Source organism: Ostrinia nubilalis, chromosome 10, assembly GCF_963855985.1.
Source record: "Ostrinia nubilalis chromosome 10, ilOstNubi1.1, whole genome shotgun sequence".
Taxonomy (NCBI): Eukaryota; Metazoa; Arthropoda; class Insecta; order Lepidoptera; family Crambidae; genus Ostrinia; species Ostrinia nubilalis.
In genome coordinates, this window is record NC_087097.1 from 13,288,120 (window position 1) to 13,307,795 (window position 19,676).

Sequence of the window (19,676 nt, forward strand, 5' to 3'; positions counted from 1 at the left end):
AAAGGTGTTATTGGTAAGGTAAGATACAATTATGGACCCTGTCGGGCACTGCATTTTAGGAGAGAGGAAGATTTTTAGATTTATTGCACTTACATCTCACCATTTCCAGGCAAGCCGCGGCAGCTACGGGCAAAGCGGTCCATGTAGGCTCCATCTTGCTATCGACTCTGGTCCACCCCCAACCAGTCGGGTAAAGGGAAGACTCGAGTCGGTTGCTTGCACCTGATCCTATACGCGAATCCCTTGATATACTGCCAGTAGCCAAGGCTGATACAAAGCTGCTGCTGCTGTCTGGGTTATCTTATGTAGGGCCTAAGCTAAGCTAAGCTAGGTCTAAGCGTAGTCCACAGCGACCCATTAGGATCTTTATGCTCCATTTTTTTATTCCCTATCATCCAAAAAAAATCCTATTCATTAGGTGAATTAAGCGTCTGAGTGAAAGCCTTCTAAGTCTTCTGATGCCGGATATGCTGACCCAAGCAGACCCATCCTTACAGTATTGATTTATGGACCCCACATGTATTCCACATGCTCGAGAGCTGTCTTCTGTTGTTAGGCCCATTTTGTGGGACATGTGGTTCGTTCCATAATGCCCAGTACCTCGCAGGTACGCAGGTACAGTTTGCGTACCAGTAATTGCTTGGGCTTAGGTACCTTTTATTTCCGCTTAATGGGTTTTCTCCATGACCCTGTGTTTCCCTTTAGGAATGATTTGGAGATGCTTATCTTATATCGTTGGAGCTTTCCCATTCAGCACTGTGCTTCTTGGATATGACCATATTATGGCCATGAGGTATGCCGTTAGATAAAGGTAAGTATCAGTTCTGACCCAATAGGTATCGCCTCTGACCCTAGTTTCGCTAGACTGTCGGCTCTCCCATTGCATTTGATCCGTGTATGTCCAGATATCCCACATCAGGGACACTTTCATGCCTTCCGAGTTTGTTCATCTTTACGATTGCATCTAGAATAATTCTAGACTCAACCTTCACTGAGGCGATGGCTTTTTGTTTGAGTGCTGCCTGGCTGTGGATCAGGATGTAAATATTGCGTTTTTTACACCCCTGTTCTTTAGTGCACACATATTATAGCGTAGAATTCAGCTTGAAACACTGTTGCAAACCTCCTTAAGCGTTCACTATGTTCGAAGTGTTTACAGTAGACGCCCGTTCCCGTTCCCAAGGCCATCTTTGCAGTGGCGGCGTAAGTCCTAAGGCACCCCCTGGTAACCCCCACGATTTTGGGGTTACCTACCGATTCCAAGATTGAAGACATTGACATAGACCGCAGACTTGCTATGCAGATGCGCCAGTGAGTACTAATCTGTGCGACATGTGTCACCCTCTGATGCTTGGCACCCGGGGCGGCCCCCCCCCCCCCCTTCGCCGCTACTGCATCTTTGAGCTGTCAGTAAACCAGATTAGACTGTTCTGTTGGGATTTTGGTCCTCTTTTCTAGTCGTCCCTTGTTCAAGATCTATCCACTTACTTATTAGATCAATCCAAGGGGTTCGCGTATAGGATTAGTTACAAGCAACCGACTCAGTCTTCCCTTTACCCGACTGGTTGGAGGTGGACCAGAGCCGATAGCAAGATGGAGCCTACATGGACCGGTTTGCCCGTAGCTGCCGCGGCTTGCCTGGAAATGGTGAGATGTAAGTGCAAGAAGTAGTGCAGAAGCTGGTGCTGTCTGAAAAAAACAACTAAAAAGGTCACAGCCGTAACCTTTGTGCTAAAAATATCTCCCGCACTATGATTGTGAAACCTCATTTTCCTCACACTTACCTTTCCGTTAAATCACTAGTACAATAGTATGTAGAAATAAGTGTTAATTAAAATAATAATAATCATTATGACGTTTAGACAAATTAAAGTTCTTTATTTAGTGCTTTCTTCTTATATTTTCAATATTAAAATGTATTTAAACTATTTTCAACCTTATGTCTCACACATAGAGTTCAAAATCAATTGACGAAAAAATACAAAATATGGTAGATTGATGTGCCAGCAACTCTAAATAAATTCTAAAATAATAATCCTTGCTTGCTTATGAACCAAATAGTATGAATTCATGGATAAAATAAATATTTTTTTCCGATGCGCAATAAAATTCGCCCGCTGTGTCCTGAAGAAAAAATTTTTTTCACCTACTTTTTGCGAAAAAAGTACCATACAATGTTATATTTTTATAAGTCTGATAAATGTAGCTTTCAGATCATATTTTTTTTATTAGATTATCTCCAGTGGTTTAAAAGTAAACGACGTTTATTTAAAAAAATGCTTTTTGGTTTTTGTGAATTTTACTCAATATTTCTAATTTTTTGTATGAAAAGGCAAAAAGTTTGTTCTAGAAATGAATTCGCCATCCTTTAATTATCCGAAAATGATACCACACTTGCCCTAATACCCATAGTTTTGAAGATATGGGCCTTAAAGTGAAGCGCGGCGGAAGGAAACTTGCCCCCCCTCCCCCTGCTACCACAGGGGGGGCTCCCGATGTCTACCGACGGAAATCCACTCAGGAGCACCCAAAGAACCACTGTTGCAAAAATTAGCCTTCTATACCAAAGTGGAGGGGTTCTTGCACTAAATTCCCTACTATAACTAGGATATTTTATAAATTTTGCAATACTTAGGTATGGATTATTCAATAAGAAGTTTTTAAATTTTAGTTTTTAAGTCATTTTAAGTTAATGTATTATTATAAAATTTATTCTCGAAAAAAAAAAAAAAAAAAAAAATAAGAAGTTGTAAATACTTTCTACAGATATTAATTTATTCCAACCAAAATATTTACATTAATTTACAATTTGTCTATCGCTTCCATTTGTCATTCTGATCAGGTATCCGCTTCATGAATATAGTTTTCTCATCGTAGTATGTGTTGAACTTTTTGTGATCTCTTCTCTTTCTGGGGTCCTTCTTGCACCCTGCAGGAGTCAGATTTATCATCAAACCTGCAAAAGAAGAAGACTTCAATCTTGGTCCTTCCATATCTTTTGTAAATCTACTTTCAAATGTGTATAGCAGGGCGTTGGGTTATATTACTGTAGGTTGACCAGACAAGCATGAGCTCTACATTTGTGCATACAAATAACTTGTATTATGGAAAGATTTTTTGTTACAAAAATACTGACCTGCTTTTTGAGCCATTGTAACCATTTTGCCTATTTTCTTCTGCTGACGGCTACACAATTGAGTGATCCTCCGTGGAAGCATACATCCATCAGATCTTACAAACTGGCTCAATATTAGGACATCAGTGTGTTTCACGTCCAATCCAAGAGCACACATATAACATGGCTTCTTTGCTGAACTATCATCGTCACAGTATGATGTGGGTAAATTGAATTTCTCCGCTCGAACTAGTAGATCCTGGCGTGGAGATGGCAGCGTCACAGCCTCTACTACTAGAGTTGTACCTTCTTTATGCTCCCGTACTAGAAAAACAACACAAAAATGAAAATAACCCCAATAACAAATGTGTAGAGGTTATGTTCACAAAATGTAAATTACAAGAATAAGATATAGCCTAATACATACTTTCTTTAATATTTAGTGGTGTCGTAGTCGAAAGTGAACGAATAGAAGTCGATAAAATCGTATTTTTGAGAAATCCAAGTTTAGAGCGAACCAACGCCGCCATGATTGTTGTTGATCTTTCGCAAATGTCAAAAAACGTTTTGTTTCTTCACTACTTTTGTACATTCTTGAGTACTTAGTAGAAAATATTTGTAAATTATATGGCAACACTGGTTTGAGGGTCATTTCCGGTCTTACCGCGCCATTTTTAAAATAGTTTACATTTACGGTTTGCGGACAAACTCGATATACCTAGTAGCACCTGTGGTGTTTTTTTCTTTTCCTGTATTTTATGGTTATCTATTTTTTTTTTAATTTCTAATAATGACGTAACTACTTAATTTTATGACAAATCACAACGACAAAAACTAAATCGTTAACATTATAATATGAGGCTGTGAAATGCCATACTTACTTCCAATTAAAGGGGTTTTTTTAGTTAATGAAATAAATATAGTAAGATAATATAAGTATTTATTAAATAAGCCATTGACACGGATAAAATATTTATATGACATCATTTATAATTAAACAAATAACAATAAAATATTAATACAATAATAGTAAAAAATTTAAACATTGCGTTTGCGCTTAAACATTTAAAAAGCAGTAAAGTGTAAAGGTAGTCAAACTACCTTGAAGAACAACATGAAGAACCATAAAATCTGTTGGCAATAAAAAATAGCCTGCCGAGCAGTACGTGAATCTGTGTAAATAGTTTAATAAGATAAATAAAAGCTATTGAACAGTGTAATATTCTTCCAAAAGCTGAAACATTCTTAGTAACAAAGATATTAAATACTTCTGCGAATCCGATCACCTACGTAGTTATATCCAGTATAACAATTTCCAAGGCCTTCAATGGACGGTAAAGCGAAGCATTCTTTCTGAATTTGGAATTTGAAATGCAAGTGAAATGCAAAACAAACTGAAATAAAAACCTTACTTACAACTAAACTTACCTACTTGTACGATCATATACATTTTTATAATGTAAGATAAAATGAGATTGCATTTTTGTGAATTAACATACCTAATGTTATTTACGATTTTGAGGTATACAAACCATTAAAATGCTTAAAAATAAAACTTAAGATACATTGTTCGCGATGTTGGTGTTACGCAACCTCCATTCTGTGTTAGGCAGACACTTAATAAAATACAATAAATTGTATCATTATATCAAAACTTAAAGACAATGTGCAAGTATAAACAAAGATGAATGTGTGTATTCGGAAACTAACGAGAGACAAATTATAAATATAGTAAAATAACCTTCAAGGTACGCAAAATAAATGAAAATCTAGTAACTTAATAGACTTAAAATGGTAAAAAAATACCTAGGAGAATCTAAACAAAAATGGAGCACAAGTCAATTAAGGGTCTACTTGTCATAACCTATGTTAGTTTCCGTATACACATGGCATGCAGGCTCGGGGAGGGTTCACTTGGGGAAGGTGGCCAGCCCTTTGCTGAGGAGCCCGGCTGCGCCCTGCGCGCCGTCATGCGCTGCCGTCGAAAAGTTGGTCACCAACTGGAAGAAAACACGAGGGAATTAGTTTAAATAGTGGGCAATCCTACGTTGGTGGCGGTGTTATTGTTAGGTAGGTACGTTTGTTCGTTCGTTCGTTTCAGCCAAATGACGTCCACTGCTGGACAAAGGCCTCCCCCAAGGTTTTCCACAATGAACGGTCCTGCGCTGTCCGCATGCAGGCTCTTCCCGCGACCTTTACCAGATCGTCGGTCCACCTAGTAGGAAGCCTGCCCACGCTACGTCTTCCAGCCCGTGGTCGCCACTCGAGAACTTTCCTGCCCCAACGGCCATCGTCTCTACTAGCTATGTGCCCCGCCCACTGCCACTTGATTTTAGCAATTCTGCGAGCTATGTTACTTTGGTTCTCCTGCGGATCTCCTCATTTCTGATTCGATAGGTAGGTACAGTCAGCGTCAAATAGTTTTTGATACCTAAAATAGTCAAAATGTTCCAAACACATCTTTGTTACCATTAATTGGAATACTCGTAAGATTGTCCAATCAACTTTTTGATCACTGAGTGTCACGAACTATTTGACGCTGACTAAGTATGTACCTAATTATTTATAGGTATGTATGTTTCGTTTCATGAGCCATCTTACAAACTGCTGTGAACGGAAATGGAATCTCATCTCATGACGTTTATAGTGAAATGACTAATATTATGACGTTGCTACCAATCCACTTAGTTACTTCTGGAAGCGGCTTTCCTGTACAATCCGTGAAACGATTGCGAAATGAAAACTGCCACGTAACTTCTTACCATCTTAGACTGCATCTCACTTAACACCAGGTGCGATTGCGGTCAAATACCTGCCTTGTCTAGCATTAAAAAAAAACTTTGTCTAAGGGGCATTTGGAAGAAGCTTGCCGTATGTCTCTTACTGGCTGAGGAACTTGTCAGCGTCCTTGATCTTAGTGTGGGTGGCAAGCTCCACTCGCTTCAGCGTGGTGTCTTAAGGGGGCAGATATGATCTAGCATTGAGGGGTAAATTAGACCAAGCAGTGGGAGCAGCTTACCGTATCTCTCTTCTCGCTGAGGAACTTGTCAGCATCCTTGATCTTAGAGACTACAACATGGCCAACGTTCTTGAGGCCCTCGTCGGTTTTGAGTTTAACTCGCTTGAGGGTGTTGTCGAAGGTATTTTCTAGGGGGACAGGGAAGTCCCAACAGTAGGGGCAAAGAGCAACCTAGAGAGGGCTTACCGTATCTCTCTTCTCGCTGAGGAACTTGTCGGCGTCCTTGAGCATGGAGTCGACGACATGGCCGGCGTTCTTCAGACCCTCGTCGGTGGCGTGCTCCACTCGCTAGAAGGTGTTGTTGACTGAGCTATGTCAAGAGGGGGCAAGTAGGACTTAGCAGTAGGGGCAGCTTACCGTATCTCTCTTCTCGCTGAGGAACTTGTCGGCGTCCTTGAGTTTGGAGTCTACCACATGGCCGGCGTTCTTCAGGCCCTCGTCGGTGGCGTGCTCCACTCGCTTGAAGGTGCTGTCGACGGTGCTGTTGACGGCGTTGGTTGCGTCGGCAGCCGCCTTCTCTGCTGCCTTCTTGGACTCTTCTAAGGCAATGTCTGAAGTGAATAAGTAACGTTTGTCCTATTATAATGCTAAACTTAGGCTGAGTTGCATCACCTAATTTGACCGTAACTATAACGATAACCGGTGCTTTTTATATGGAGTTTGACAGATTTTTGACGTTTGTCAAAGTTAAAGTAAGATGGTGCAACCCAGCCTTAGGCTTATGGAGGTTGCACATGATAATGTGCAAGACCGCGTTTAGTTTACGAACGATGATTTTCGACTCGATTGCTTGATTCCGACCGGCGCGGTGTAAGTTTTGAGCCAGCTTGTTTAAATAAAGTACTGTGTAGATTTATCGATGGACACATCATCGTATTTTTGTCAATAAACAAAAACAAAAAACATAATTATTCAGGAACTGCTTTGATTGCATCATCGCTGTATTTAAATTATTCAATTTACAATATTAAAATAGACAAATTACTCGTATTTCGACATTGTAAAACTTGTTTTTATTACGGCTTTAAAACGCGTCACCACAACAAAGACATGAGACTTTTTGGCCGGCAAGAAGTTGAATTAGGAAATCCTTTGTATTTATTAACGGACGTATAAAAGTGCTTTTAAAAAGCCTATTTGCAAATATAAAATGAGTTTTATTTAGGGTTAGTACTCACTGGCTGCCCTCTTGGCCTCTTCCTTGGCGGCCTCGGCGGCGGCCTTGGCCCTCTCCTTGGCGTCTTCAGCTGCCTTCATCGTCTGCGCCTTCGCATCCTCGGCTGCCTTCTTCGTCGTGTCCATGGTCGTGTGGATGGCATCTGAAGAGAAAATATTTATAAGAATAACATACACGAAAACGTCGTTTAGCATTAGTAGGGTTTTTTAGAGATTAGAATCGCTCATTTGTCGTGGGTTATTTCAAAAGACACACACTTCACTTCAATAAATAGAAATAATTCAGTTAGACAACACAAATAAACTTTTCAATGGAGAAATGTGTTTAAAAAGTTTGTCATTGTAAGCGGGTCAGTTAATCTTGGACATTAGACATATTAGTTTCATGAAAGTAATTATATTCACTCAAGAAAATCTGTTTAGATCATTCATTAATGAAAACCAATGCGCGAATAGTTTACCAGTAGATTCTTCAACTATACATATACTCTTTGTGCCGTTCAGGGCAGAGTTTGCCCCTCATTTAGTAGCATCGAACTTAGTATCAATCAGACTAGAAAATAGTCGCTAGTTAAACTCAAGCAAGTATAACAATTGCACCGATTACCCATTGATGTCTTAATGAAAGACTTCTGTCTCAATTGAACAATTGTTATGGCGCCAAACTCTTTTATTAACGACACGTCGTTAATTGTTCTGTTAAGCATGACTAATCACCTATCTGCCTGATTAATATGTCAAAATTTTTCAACTAAAAATAAACAAGCAGGGAAAATGCTACGTTGTTACTTACCTGAAGAACATTCAGCTATTTCTTCAACTTCGTTCTCGATCTTTTCAAGAGACTCTGAGGTGCTAAATAACGTGCTTGTTACTGTATCTACGGAAAAGTTAGTGAGAGTTAAAGAAAAAAAGCAGAAAATTAGAAAAGAAAACCACATGCAACCCAAGAAATGCCTTAAAATTAATTAGGTTATGCTAGTTGTGTAAGTTGGTAGATTTTTTCTTTCACGCCACAAATTCATACAATCAGAATAATATCAAATTGTTAAAGTTTAACCATTTCAGACATTGTACGAAAACTGAAGCCTAAAATTAAGCATTATTCAACTGCAACTTAAACTGGTAAACAGGTATGTTTTAGTCATAACTAAGTATACCTATCCAATTTGCAATCGTACCTATCTAAGAGTATAATGACGTCACACAACAAACAATCACAAAACGAAAAACATTATTATTTATTTTTGGCTGACCTTTGGCTGACCCTACAAAAGCAGAGCTTTTGTCTACTGCAGATGAAGCCCCATTTTTGGTTGTGTCTACAGTGCCTGATACAGTGTTTGCTACTGTGTCTACAATTAATAAATCATAGTAAATAACACAACAAATAATATTAAGTAAAAGCAACTGATGAATGATAACCAATGATAACCAAAAGATAAATAATAAAGTATACCTTTAGCAGAATCAAAGAAACTTGCGCCCTTGTCTACTGCTGAAGCAGTGAAATTTTTGGTTGTGTCTACAGTAGCCGATACTGTGTTTGCTACGGTGTCTACAAGAGTAAATAAAACGATTAAAAATAATCATCCTACTAAGTACAAGTTCGCAAAATAAAAGCATTATAATACCTTTAGCAGAGCCCACTAATGATGTTCCTTTGTCAAACGCGGACGAAGCAACATTCTTAGTTGTGTCTACAGTTGCCGATACAGTGTTTGCTACGGTGTCTACAACGGTAAATAAAACGATGTAAATAAATATTGCTATAATTATAGGTAAGATGAACCTCTAAATGCAAATTAAAAGCATAAAATACCTTTAGCAGAGCCCACTAAAGATGTTCCTTTATCAAACGCGGACGAAGCAACATTCTTAGTTGTGTCTACCGTTGCTGATACTGTGTTTGCTACAGTGTCTACAATAAAAGATAAAACGATACAAATAATAAATATTCCTCTCATAATGGGTATGAACCAGTATGAACCTTTAAATGTAAATTAAAAGCATAAAATACCTTTAGCAGAGCCTACTAGTGATGTGCCTTTGTCAAATGCGGACGAAGCAACATTTTTGGTCGTGTCTACTGTGGCGGATACAGTGTTTGCTACAGTGTCTACAAATAAAAGGAAAATAAAACGATAAGAATAAATCTTCCTATCCTAATGGATATGGGCATTTCTACGGGGACGACCGATCGACCTACTGGGGCGAAAAAAGTACCTTTAAAATTGAAGTACGGACTTGAAAAAAATCACACGTATTTATAGGACTCTTGACTTGATGGAGAGCATATTTAGAAGACCGCCAGGTTTTACATCTCGCCTTGAAAAAATCCGAAAGTTCAAAAACGGGCGAAATTTGGCCTAAAATGGAGTGTCCGGTTTCCAGAATTTACTCGTTCTTGCTTCATAACTTTTGAAATAATAACTTCCCCATTATGAAACCCACATTCACAGAACAAGGGATAGTTAATAAAGCTATATAAATGAGTTTCTTTATTGCAAGTCCTTGGGTTTTAATACAGTAACACATTTAAATTTTGTCCGACGTGTGTGCCTCAATTCCGTGATTTTTACTTTTGTGCTCATATATCACTAACAACGCACAATACGAACACCCACGCCTGATTCCCATAAACTAGCAGTTGCACTCGAGTGGTCGAGCAGTATAAAAGAGGGATCAGTCGCTTTGAGGAGCATTTTTCAGAGGTTTGAAATCACTCAGAATTTTTGGTCACTGGTCATTTCTCAAACCGGTGTGCGATATTAATAATGTTCATGAAGTATTTAATGAGATTACTGCTGAATTAATTAAGTATTTAACTGATATCTGCCATTACGTTTGGTAGAAATCGTTGTAATTTATAATATTTTCGAGTAATTTGATGAAATGTGATTTTTCCTCAATTCCGTGGATCTCAATTCCGCGGAATATGGGGCATCGAATTGAGAAAACACGTACACCGAATTGATATTAAATGAAAATAGATACTTTTATTGTGCTATAAATTGTTTGTGTAACTTAAAATAATAATGAAATCAATAGAGCATAATAATAGGGTGAACTAACAATCATTGGACCGTACCAGTCATTGGACAGAAGACAATAAAACTAATTTTATGAGGTTTCATTAAAAAAAATACACTGCTATTGCTATCTCATTAAAATAATTCTTCCAGGTTCTTCCCTCGACCTTCACCAGATCGTCGGTCTACCTAGTGGGGGCCTGCTCACTGGTCCGTGGTTTCCACTCGACAACTTTTCAGTCCCAACAGACATTATCTGTACGAGCTATGTGTCCCGCCCACTGCTACTTGATTTATGCAATTTTACGGGCTATGCCGGTCACTTTGGTTCTCTTGCCGATATTCACATTTCTGATTCTTATTAGGCTCATAGTAAGCGACCAAGTTTCACATCCATACACCATCACTGGCAACACACACTGGTAGAAGACTTTTGTCTTAAGACGCTGCGGTATTTCAGAAGTAATAGCGAAGCTTCCCGATCGATGCTTAGCTGAGTTGAATTCAGCGATAGACCTCTTTCTCAAAGTTGGACCTAACTATCTGGACTCTTGTCCCAGGTATACACAATTGTCAACAACTTCGAGTGTAGTCTCCAACCTTCAGAGGAGTGGGTGCAACACGGACATTTGACATGATTTTTGTCTTGTCCATGTTCATTTTGAGACCCACTTGTTGAAAGGCTCTACGGAGGCCATGACTCGGATATCATCCCCGATATCGCGACTCCTTGGTCTTCTGTATAATCTGCCGTAGCGTACCTGTGTGTGTACCATAATACTAAAGCCTTTTCGGAAACAAGCTTGTTCGGAAGACTGGAAGTCGTCGAGTCTGCGAGCGAGATAATTCGTAAGGACTCTCGAAAACAGTTTGTAAACACGCCTCATAAGTGAGATGAGTCTATAATGCTATCACTACACTTCTGTGCCATGCCGGAGGCGTTTTTTCTTCGAGAATGACGTAATTGAACTGCTTCTGTAGAGCCTTTAGTACCGGCGAAGCTCAGCTATAATGCCGTAACACCTGGTACCTTGTTGTATTTCAGCTATTTGAGTGCCATTTTAATCGTGTACAAACTGACGTCCGATATAATATCTTCGGTATAGTGTCAGGTCAATCTAGCTCTTGGGTTTTGCAATATTTGTTTTATGTTTAAGGTTAAGAATAAATAAACAAAGAGACCCTGTGTTATGTATTTATTTGTTTTATTTAAATAAAATTAAAATAATATATAAAAATTAAGAATTTATTATAGTTCCTTATTAAACATATTGATTAGGATTTTTGTTTTATTCCATTGGTATTTCAGACACATAAACCTAAAAATGAACCATCTAACTAATAGACCAGCAATCAGATATCAAAACGTTTTAAGTATTTATTATGTTAATTATTGAAATACATTAGGCATTCATCACTTCATAATGTCATCAATTCTAAGTTTGCGGAGCGATTTTTATATTTGGAGATTCATTTCTCAATTCCGTGATTCATTTTCTCAATTCGGTGCTCTCTCAATTCGATGCTTAACATTTCTCATAAACCACTTCATAATATTTAGTGACAATGCTATTTTTACATTCAGAATGGAGTAACATTTATTTTTTTGTATTGAAACTACTTAAAAAGCTAAATATAAATTTTAGCACCGAATTGAGAAAAAATACACCGTACAGTAGAAATGCCCATATGAATCTTTAAATGCAAATGAAAAGCTTACAATACCTTTAGCTGAGCCCACTAATGCTGTTCCTTTATCAAACGCGGACGAAGCAACATTCTTAGTTGTGTCTACTGTTGCCGATACTGTGTTTGCTACGGTGTCTACAATGGACAATAAATAACGTAAAATTAAACTTTGTATTATGAAAAGCTTTTACAATTTGAAACCAAACGTAAAAATGATGAAATTGTAATGGTAATGAATGAAATTGATAAATTTTACCTACCTTTGGCTGAACCTACTAATGATGTGCCTTTCTCAAATGCAGAAGAAGCAACATTTTTAGTTGTGTCTACAGTAGCTGATACTGTGTTGGTGACAGTGTCTACAATAAATAAAAAATAAATAAACAAAAATACAACCAAACTGAATTGTAACTCAGGAATACTGAACTTTATTACCTTTGGCTGAACCTACAAGGGATGTGCCTTTCTCAAATGCGGATGAAGCTACATTTTTGGTTGTGTCTACGGTGTTTGATACGGTCTCTACAAAAATATAGTACGCAGTTAATAAAAGCATAAAACAAAAACTAAAGATGAAATTTATGACGATAAATTATACCTTTAGCAGTTCCTACCAGTGACGTGCCCTTGTCTATTGCGGCCGCTGCTACATTTTTGGTTGTGTCTACAGTCGCCGATACAGTGTTTGCTACGGTGTCTACAATAGTTAAAATAATAATAAACAAAAGAAAATAGAACAAATAAAACAAACAAAAAGTAAAAATAAACAATTTTGTAATACCTTTAGCCGTGCCTACTAATGTAGTGCCTTTTTCTACAGCGGCAGCGGCAACATTTTTAGTTGTGTCTACAGTAGCCGATACCGTGTTCGCTACGGTGTCTACAAAGAATAATTAAATAGTAAGGATATATCAAAACAACATAAAAAGCTTTTTTAAATGCAAATGAACATCAATGACCAACCTTTGGCAGAACCTACTATGGATGTGCCTTTTTCTACTGCAGCTGAAGCCACATTTTTAGTTGTGTCTACTGTGGCAGATACGGTGTCTACAAAAATAAATACACTACAGTAATGAAAACCAGTCCAATGATTCTATGGTTCATGTACAAATATCTACCCAGTGTATACCTTTAGCAGCGCCTACAAGTGATGTGCCCTTTTCTACTGCAGCCGAGGCCACATTTTTGGTCGTGTCTACTGTGGCAGATACTGTGTTTGCTACGGTGTCTACAATAAAAATAAAATAAAAAGTATTTTTGAAACCAACAAAAAACAAAAAAAACAGTGATTCTATGTATCTACCTCTAGCAGTGCCAACTAGTGATGTCCCTTTGTCTACTGCAGCTGCAGCTACATTCTTAGTTGTGTCTACAGTGGATGATACTGTGTTTGCTACGGTGTCTACAAAATTTGAACAAAAATGAAAATAAAGTACTAAATGAGAAAATAAATGTATGGTCAAGGTCATAAACTGTAATGTTATTTTACAGCAGTTTTGAGATAATAATTTATTTACTAAGCCATAGGGAGTAAGCACTAAAAATTTAATGTGAAGCGTTTTTTGGTTTATTTACCTTTAGCAGTGCCTACTAACGTGGCACCTTTGTCTAAAGCCGATGATGTAAAATTCTTTGTAGTGTCTACGGTAGCTGTCACAGTGTTTGCTATAGTGTCTACAGAAGCAGAATGAATTAACATTAAATGGTTTATTTACATGAATTTGATAAACATATACTTAATGGTAATGATACGGGTAAATTAGCACAAAATGGATGACAACTTGACAGTGGAAACATAAATTAGCACAATAACGTTAATGAACTTTGAAACCTTTGGTTGCTCCAGCGATTGAAAGTCCCTCATCGTAAGCCGAGGTCGAGACATTCTTCGCCGAGTCTACTGAGTTTGCAATCGTATCTAAGAAATGAAGGTCACGTAAAATACCATCCATTGTAAAAGTCAAATATTCCTATTTCGACTACCACTCGTCCATTGTCATCCAGACCATCCAAAATCCTACCACACTGATTTGTGTCTGTCTATTCCATCTACTCGTAGTATAATTACAATAGGTAGGTTTCTAAATATCTGCCTAAAGTTATTTTTATTTATATTGTTTGTTTTAAAAACATGCCTACCTTTAGCACTGCCCACTAACTCAGTTCCTTTTCCAATGGCAGATGCTGTGACATTTTTAGTTGTGTCAACTGTGCTGTTCACCGTGTTCGCCACGGCATCTAAAATTGTTTCCCACGTAATTATATTGCGTGTCTTAGGTGTTTAACACAAGAACAACATTACTCAAGTTCCTATACCAATAAAATTGCGATAATAACTTAATGATTGTTTTCCTGAACAAAACAAAAACTATTATTAATAAATGGTAAGTTAATAATAACTTCCTATCGCTAATTTTATTTAATGCTGCTATTTTAATTAACAATTAATCTATTTCTGATTTAGAACGTGTAATGATAACTATAAATACCTTTAGCGCTGCTAACGTATGTTTTGCCTGTATCCACAGTAGAGTTTACAACATTTTTCGTGGTATCGACTGTGTTTTGGTAGGTGCTTGTAACGGCATCTACAAAAGTACAATGAACTAAGGAAAAAGCAACAAAACAAATGTGAAACCAAATTCAAATTAATGATAAATACCTTTGGCGGAATCGACGTACGATTTCCCTAATTCGACTGTGTTATGGGCTGCATTTTTAGTGGAATCTACCGTACTGGCTACAGTATCTACAAGGGAAAATACAACTTAAAAAATTAACAAAACAAAAAAAAAACAAAAGCTGACGAAAACAAAACACTGATAACTGTCAAAGCAACGTGTCCTACCTTTAGCACTATCGAAATACGACTTTCCAACGTCGTAAGCGGAATAGGCGGCGGTCACCGACGCATTCAGAGCCGATTGCAATGAGCTTTCTGCTGAATCTAAAAGCGAGGTTTAGACTAGCAACAAAACTTGCAGAAATTGACTTCCTCAAGCTGTCACCACTGTATATATCTTGCAGAAGTTGGTTTTCCACAGCTATTTGCGTAGTGGTAAACAGCTTGTTGAAGTCAATTTCTGCAAGTTTTATCGCTAGTCTAAACCTCGCTCAAAGCGTTTAGTTGGCAAACAAACAAAGGGTTAATAACGGGGTGCAAATAAAGGACACAACTCGCAGATACCTTTAGCACTGTCTACGAATGACTTGGTAGAGTCGGCAGCGTATTGCGCTGTGTTTTTGGTGCAATCGACAGTAGAGTTTACTGTATTTGCAATTTTATCTACAACATTAACAATATTATTATCGTGATAGATTTCTCTAAGAAAATCTACTTTGCTAACGCTATCTAAAACCAGATTTCAGTAATCTAGATATTGTTTAAAGGGGAAATGAAAATTTACAATGACTTAGGTATGTAGGTGATGGTCCGATTTAGGTTATAGATTTGATGAAAATTACTTATATCTTTATACCTTTAGCACCGGTAGCAAAAGATTTGCTCGTGTCAAATGCGCTTTGTGCGGTCTTTTGGGTGGTGTCAATTGTGCTTTGGGCTGCGCTTGCGACTGTATCTACGAAATCAAAATAACAAGCAAATAAAGATGGCTGAAAAATATAACAAAAAAATAAAATAATATGAGGGAAACCTGTATAAATTCTAGAAAGTAAAAAGGATAACGAACTTAATACTGAAATAGGCGAGAATGGATTGACTAACCTAAAGATACATCGATGTGGTGAAAGCAAGAGAAACTTGCCAAGAACGTGGGAGGAAAATTAACGGAACAACATGACGACAGGAGACGTGTTAATGATTCGAGGTATTGAACCTATGCACTATTTTTTGTCGATAATATAAACAAACACCTAACGATAAAACACGAGGTTACTAAATATAAATACTTTAAAACTTTAAAGTAAAGCTTTGGATAAGTACATTAGGGATTAATAGAGAGACAAGTCTCAGAACATTGTTGTTCATCAAATCGAGACACAAATCATCACAGTTATAGGCATCGCAAAATATTGCCAACTTGCCAGTAAATAAAAAAAATGGTTCTTCATTTGGCCCGTAGTAGCTCTCGGATAGAGCTTTAAAGCTTTAAGTTACGGAATGGCTGGGCTAGACCTAATCAAGCTTCAACGACGATAAACGTGTACATAAATATGTCTTATTAATTACCTTTGGCGCTCCCAACATACGACAGACCTGTGTCCACAGCTCCCTGAGCGGTACTCTTGGTAGAGTCCGCGACGCTACAGATACCATCTACAAAGTGCAATGCAACAGTTAACAAGCAAGTGCTGATAAGTTAAGAACTACTGTGCTTAATAAGAAAAAAGTGTGTTAAGTCAAGAATAAGAAACATGCAGTGTTTGTGAGAAACAAAGTTATAAAGATAATTAAAGTATAAAGCAGAGTTGTAAGGAAGGAAATAGTCTCCTTCAAGGCTAGAATGATGACTTCATCTCGAGGTTATTGGAAGGCTACGTAAAGTGTGATCTCACCTTTAGCTGTGTTCACCGCAGATTCGGCTGCCTTCTTTGAGTTATCAACTGTGGTTGCAAGTGTATCTACGAATAATAAAAGTGCAATTATAGCTACTTATGCGATACATTTCATACTAAAAATACTACTAAAGGACTGGTGTACAAGAAGTTGAAAGATTTGATTTTCCAATTTTAGAAAGGTACTCGTAACTACTAATTAGGTTTGGCAGACCTTATTGATATGATGCTACTTTCTATGGGACTACTCTCTAAAGTACTATGGTACTAATCAAGCCCAAAATCATCAAAAATAAGTGCTCAAACTACTCTGCTACCAATTTCTAACTACCAGAACTACCTTTTCAGGTCCCAGGATGCTGGTGCCTTACCTTTAGTGGTGTCTACGGCCTTCTTGCCATCAGCCACGGCGCGGCTGGCGGCGTCCTTGGCCTCTCCTGCAGCCAGGGACACCTTTGACATCTCCTTGTCCAGGGCATCAATGGCTGACTGCTTGGCGTTGGCAGCTGGAGAAGATTTATGGTTTAGTATAACTAGTAGGAGAAATCTCACATGGTGTTCTTTCAACTACTCAAGGCTTTAAGAAATAGGTGACAGAAGTGATAGAGGTCCTCGAACTCAGTCGATCTACTTGTTAGGGCAAACAAATTTAATTTGTAGAGGTTTGTGCCCTGAAATGGGCTCAATATGGCAATCAAGAATTTGAATTTGAGACCGTGTTACAACCTAAAACCTATTTTCGGTGTGATTTCATCTTTACTAAGACTTAGAATAGCGCGGTTGATAAGGAAAACACTATGTAATTTAGGAATATAAAACGGTTAATCAGATGGCTCTAAACACGAGAACCTGAGGAGGTCGACCTCGAGCGTTCAACGCAACCAGAGTTGCTTAGCCATTCTAAATCCAGGACTTGGGGTGAACGACACTTACAATAAATCAGCAAGCCCCAATAATCATATTCGTTATAATTTCGGAATTTTATTGGTGTCATTTAATGCTAATGCGCAGTTAAAAGATAACTGATCACGCGCGACGGAGGTAGAGCCAGTAAGTCTCTATAAACGGACTCCAATTAGCTTAGACGCTGATAATATCTTAATAGCATTGTTGCGCAATCAATGTCAGCCAAAAGGTTAAGAGAATGAAACAATAGTCCAAGTTAATACACTTTTGTTTTTAAACGAAATAGGACGATGAAAACAACTCTAAAGTCTGACGCTACCTTTCCTTTGAAGAAATACAAGTAGGTAATGTTTATTTATAAAATTTTATTCATCAAGAAAGAAATCTTTGATGATTCAAGAATTCGCATGAATCATTCATGCTTACATTATCAATTAGTACAACCAAATTGTTAACTCGATAAATGATTAGTGGAGCACTAACTAATTACTTAATCATCGGCTGCTGCGGGAAATTCTAGACAATCCATTAATTAAGTGCTACGCATTCAATGTTGCAATAATTACTGTATTGTAATCACCAGGAGTTACGTCTTGAGATTTTCTTTCCTTTTCATATGTGAGCAATCTCCTACCTTATTTTCGGGAATCTAACAATTAAATTTATTCATCTACAATAAAATACTATCGCATTTATAGTGACCGTAATAGCCTGCAGAATTGCTAAAATCAAGTGGCAGTGGTCGGGGCACATAGCTCGTAGAGATGATGCATGGCCGTTGGTTGGCCGCTGGGGCAAAAGTCAAAAGTTCTCGAGTGGAATGGCGACCACGGGCCGGAAGACGTAGTGTAGGCAGGCCCCCTACTAGGTGGACGAACGATCTAGTGAAGGTCGCGGGAAGCAAAGGATCGGTCGTTATGGAGATCCTTGGAGGAGGCCTTTGTCCAGCGGTGGAAGTCATTTGGCTGAAAAAAAACGAAGAACTTGGAGTGCAGGTGTGGTTTTGTTCCTCAGTCGAAGAAGTACATGATGTCGTGCGCTGCGTGCCCAAACAACTGCTCGCAGGAAGATTTAATGAAGGCTACTGACAACGCCACTCTTGTAGCGGAGTTTTGGGCTGACACTGTGTAGGTTTGTTGTCGACACTTCAAGAAGAAGAAAGAAGAACTGTCGCACTTACCACTACCAGCAGCGTCCTCAGCGGTCTTTTGGGCGCCAGCGATGATCTCCCCGGTCTTCTTCGCCTGTTCTTCCACCACGTGGGCGGCCTCCTGCGCCTTCTCCTGGGCCACCTGCTCCGCATCCTTCTTCTTGCGCTCGAAGAGAGACGCGGTCTTCTCTCCGATACTCCGGAACGCTCCTGCAGGGGTAGAGTCAGTTTTAGAATAAGTTATTTATTTATTTTATTTTTATTTTTAAGTCTGTAACACTGTGCATGGCATGTTGTTACGTAGCAGCATTTTGGTGTCATTTAGTCGGCCGTTTGGTGTAGTGGTTCAGAACGGACTACTATGCCGAGAGGTCCCGGGTTCGATTCCCGGCCGGGCAGAAATTGAAATGATGAATTTTAATTTCTGTGACGGGTCTGGGTGTTACTATGTATAATATGTATGTATTTAAAAAAAAAAAAGTATATAAGTAATATATCCGTTAAGCTAGCACCCATAACACAAGCATATTCATTGCTTACTTTGGGGCTAGATGGCGCTGTGTGAGATTGTCCAAAGATATATTTATATTTATATTTCATTTGTAGGTACAGTTAGCGTCAAATAATTCGTGACTCCCAGTGACCAAAAAGTTGACAACACAATTATTTCGATTGTAACAAGGACGTGTTGCGAACTTATTGTCTACTATGGGTGTCATGTCATGAACTATTTGACGCTGACTGTAACATATTATTGTTGTAGCGTCGAACGTAACAACAAAAGAGGTTTTTTTGAGGAGGGTAAAATAAATCCATGTACAGTCGTCAGATCAGACTGAATCTTTATTTTAAAATAGCACCAATTGCAACTCCATAAGACCAGTGTTTAGCCAAATGTGCCGCCATTTGTACATGTGCTGTATGTCGGCGTCAGTCAAGGTTAACTTCAGATTATGTCATTCAAACCTGGTATTCATTTATCATGGACATTCCTATTGTGTCAGTTACAATTAATTACAGATTGAGTACTCTTACTGCTACTGGATTAATTACATAATACATCACAAAATT

The 19,676-nt window shown here is 38.2% G+C and overlaps 2 protein-coding genes across 22 annotated transcripts in view; both read right to left on the bottom strand.

Annotated features, from left to right (window-relative positions):
* Nucleotides 1-2,754: 2,754 nt before the first annotated feature.
* Nucleotides 2,755-3,678, bottom strand: LOC135075607 (large ribosomal subunit protein mL66). Its single transcript, XM_063970022.1, has 3 exons — nt 3,543-3,678; nt 3,137-3,439; nt 2,755-2,956 (listed from the first exon to the last, which is right to left on the bottom strand). The coding sequence occupies exons 1-3, from the start codon at nt 3,643-3,645 to the stop codon at nt 2,814-2,816; spliced, it is 549 nt and encodes a 182-aa protein (XP_063826092.1). The 5' UTR covers nt 3,646-3,678; the 3' UTR covers nt 2,755-2,813.
* A 360-nt stretch (nt 3,679-4,038) lies between these two features.
* Nucleotides 4,039-19,676, bottom strand: part of LOC135075302 (perilipin-4-like) — a 38,515-nt gene continuing 22,877 nt past the window's right edge. For 2 of the 21 annotated variants that reach the window (XM_063969694.1, XM_063969693.1), the window contains exons 2-30: nt 18,636-18,815; nt 16,921-17,055; nt 16,550-16,615; nt 16,224-16,310; nt 15,514-15,612; nt 15,222-15,320; nt 14,883-14,981; nt 14,697-14,783; nt 14,524-14,622; nt 14,174-14,272; nt 13,866-13,952; nt 13,610-13,708; nt 13,338-13,436; nt 13,164-13,262; nt 12,995-13,081; nt 12,813-12,911; nt 12,630-12,728; nt 12,467-12,553; nt 12,292-12,390; nt 12,068-12,166; nt 9,331-9,429; nt 9,133-9,231; nt 8,945-9,043; nt 8,770-8,868; nt 8,567-8,665; nt 8,104-8,190; nt 7,313-7,453; nt 6,492-6,685; nt 4,039-5,115 (exon numbers count right to left, since the gene is read on the bottom strand). In XM_063969694.1, the coding sequence (XP_063825764.1) occupies nt 5,026-5,115; nt 6,492-6,685; nt 7,313-7,453; nt 8,104-8,190; nt 8,567-8,665; nt 8,770-8,868; nt 8,945-9,043; nt 9,133-9,231; nt 9,331-9,429; nt 12,068-12,166; nt 12,292-12,390; nt 12,467-12,553; nt 12,630-12,728; nt 12,813-12,911; nt 12,995-13,081; nt 13,164-13,262; nt 13,338-13,436; nt 13,610-13,708; nt 13,866-13,952; nt 14,174-14,272; nt 14,524-14,622; nt 14,697-14,783; nt 14,883-14,981; nt 15,222-15,320; nt 15,514-15,612; nt 16,224-16,310; nt 16,550-16,615; nt 16,921-17,055; nt 18,636-18,815 (3,011 nt within the window). In that variant the 3' untranslated portion in view covers nt 4,039-5,025. The remainder of the gene's footprint in view (nt 5,116-6,491; nt 6,686-7,312; nt 7,454-8,103; nt 8,191-8,566; nt 8,666-8,769; nt 8,869-8,944; nt 9,044-9,132; nt 9,232-9,330; nt 9,430-12,067; nt 12,167-12,291; nt 12,391-12,466; nt 12,554-12,629; nt 12,729-12,812; nt 12,912-12,994; nt 13,082-13,163; nt 13,263-13,337; nt 13,437-13,609; nt 13,709-13,865; nt 13,953-14,173; nt 14,273-14,523; nt 14,623-14,696; nt 14,784-14,882; nt 14,982-15,221; nt 15,321-15,513; nt 15,613-16,223; nt 16,311-16,549; nt 16,616-16,920; nt 17,056-18,635; nt 18,816-19,676) is intronic. The other 19 variants (XM_063969703.1, XM_063969705.1, XM_063969704.1 and 16 more) reach the window with 19 other exon arrangements.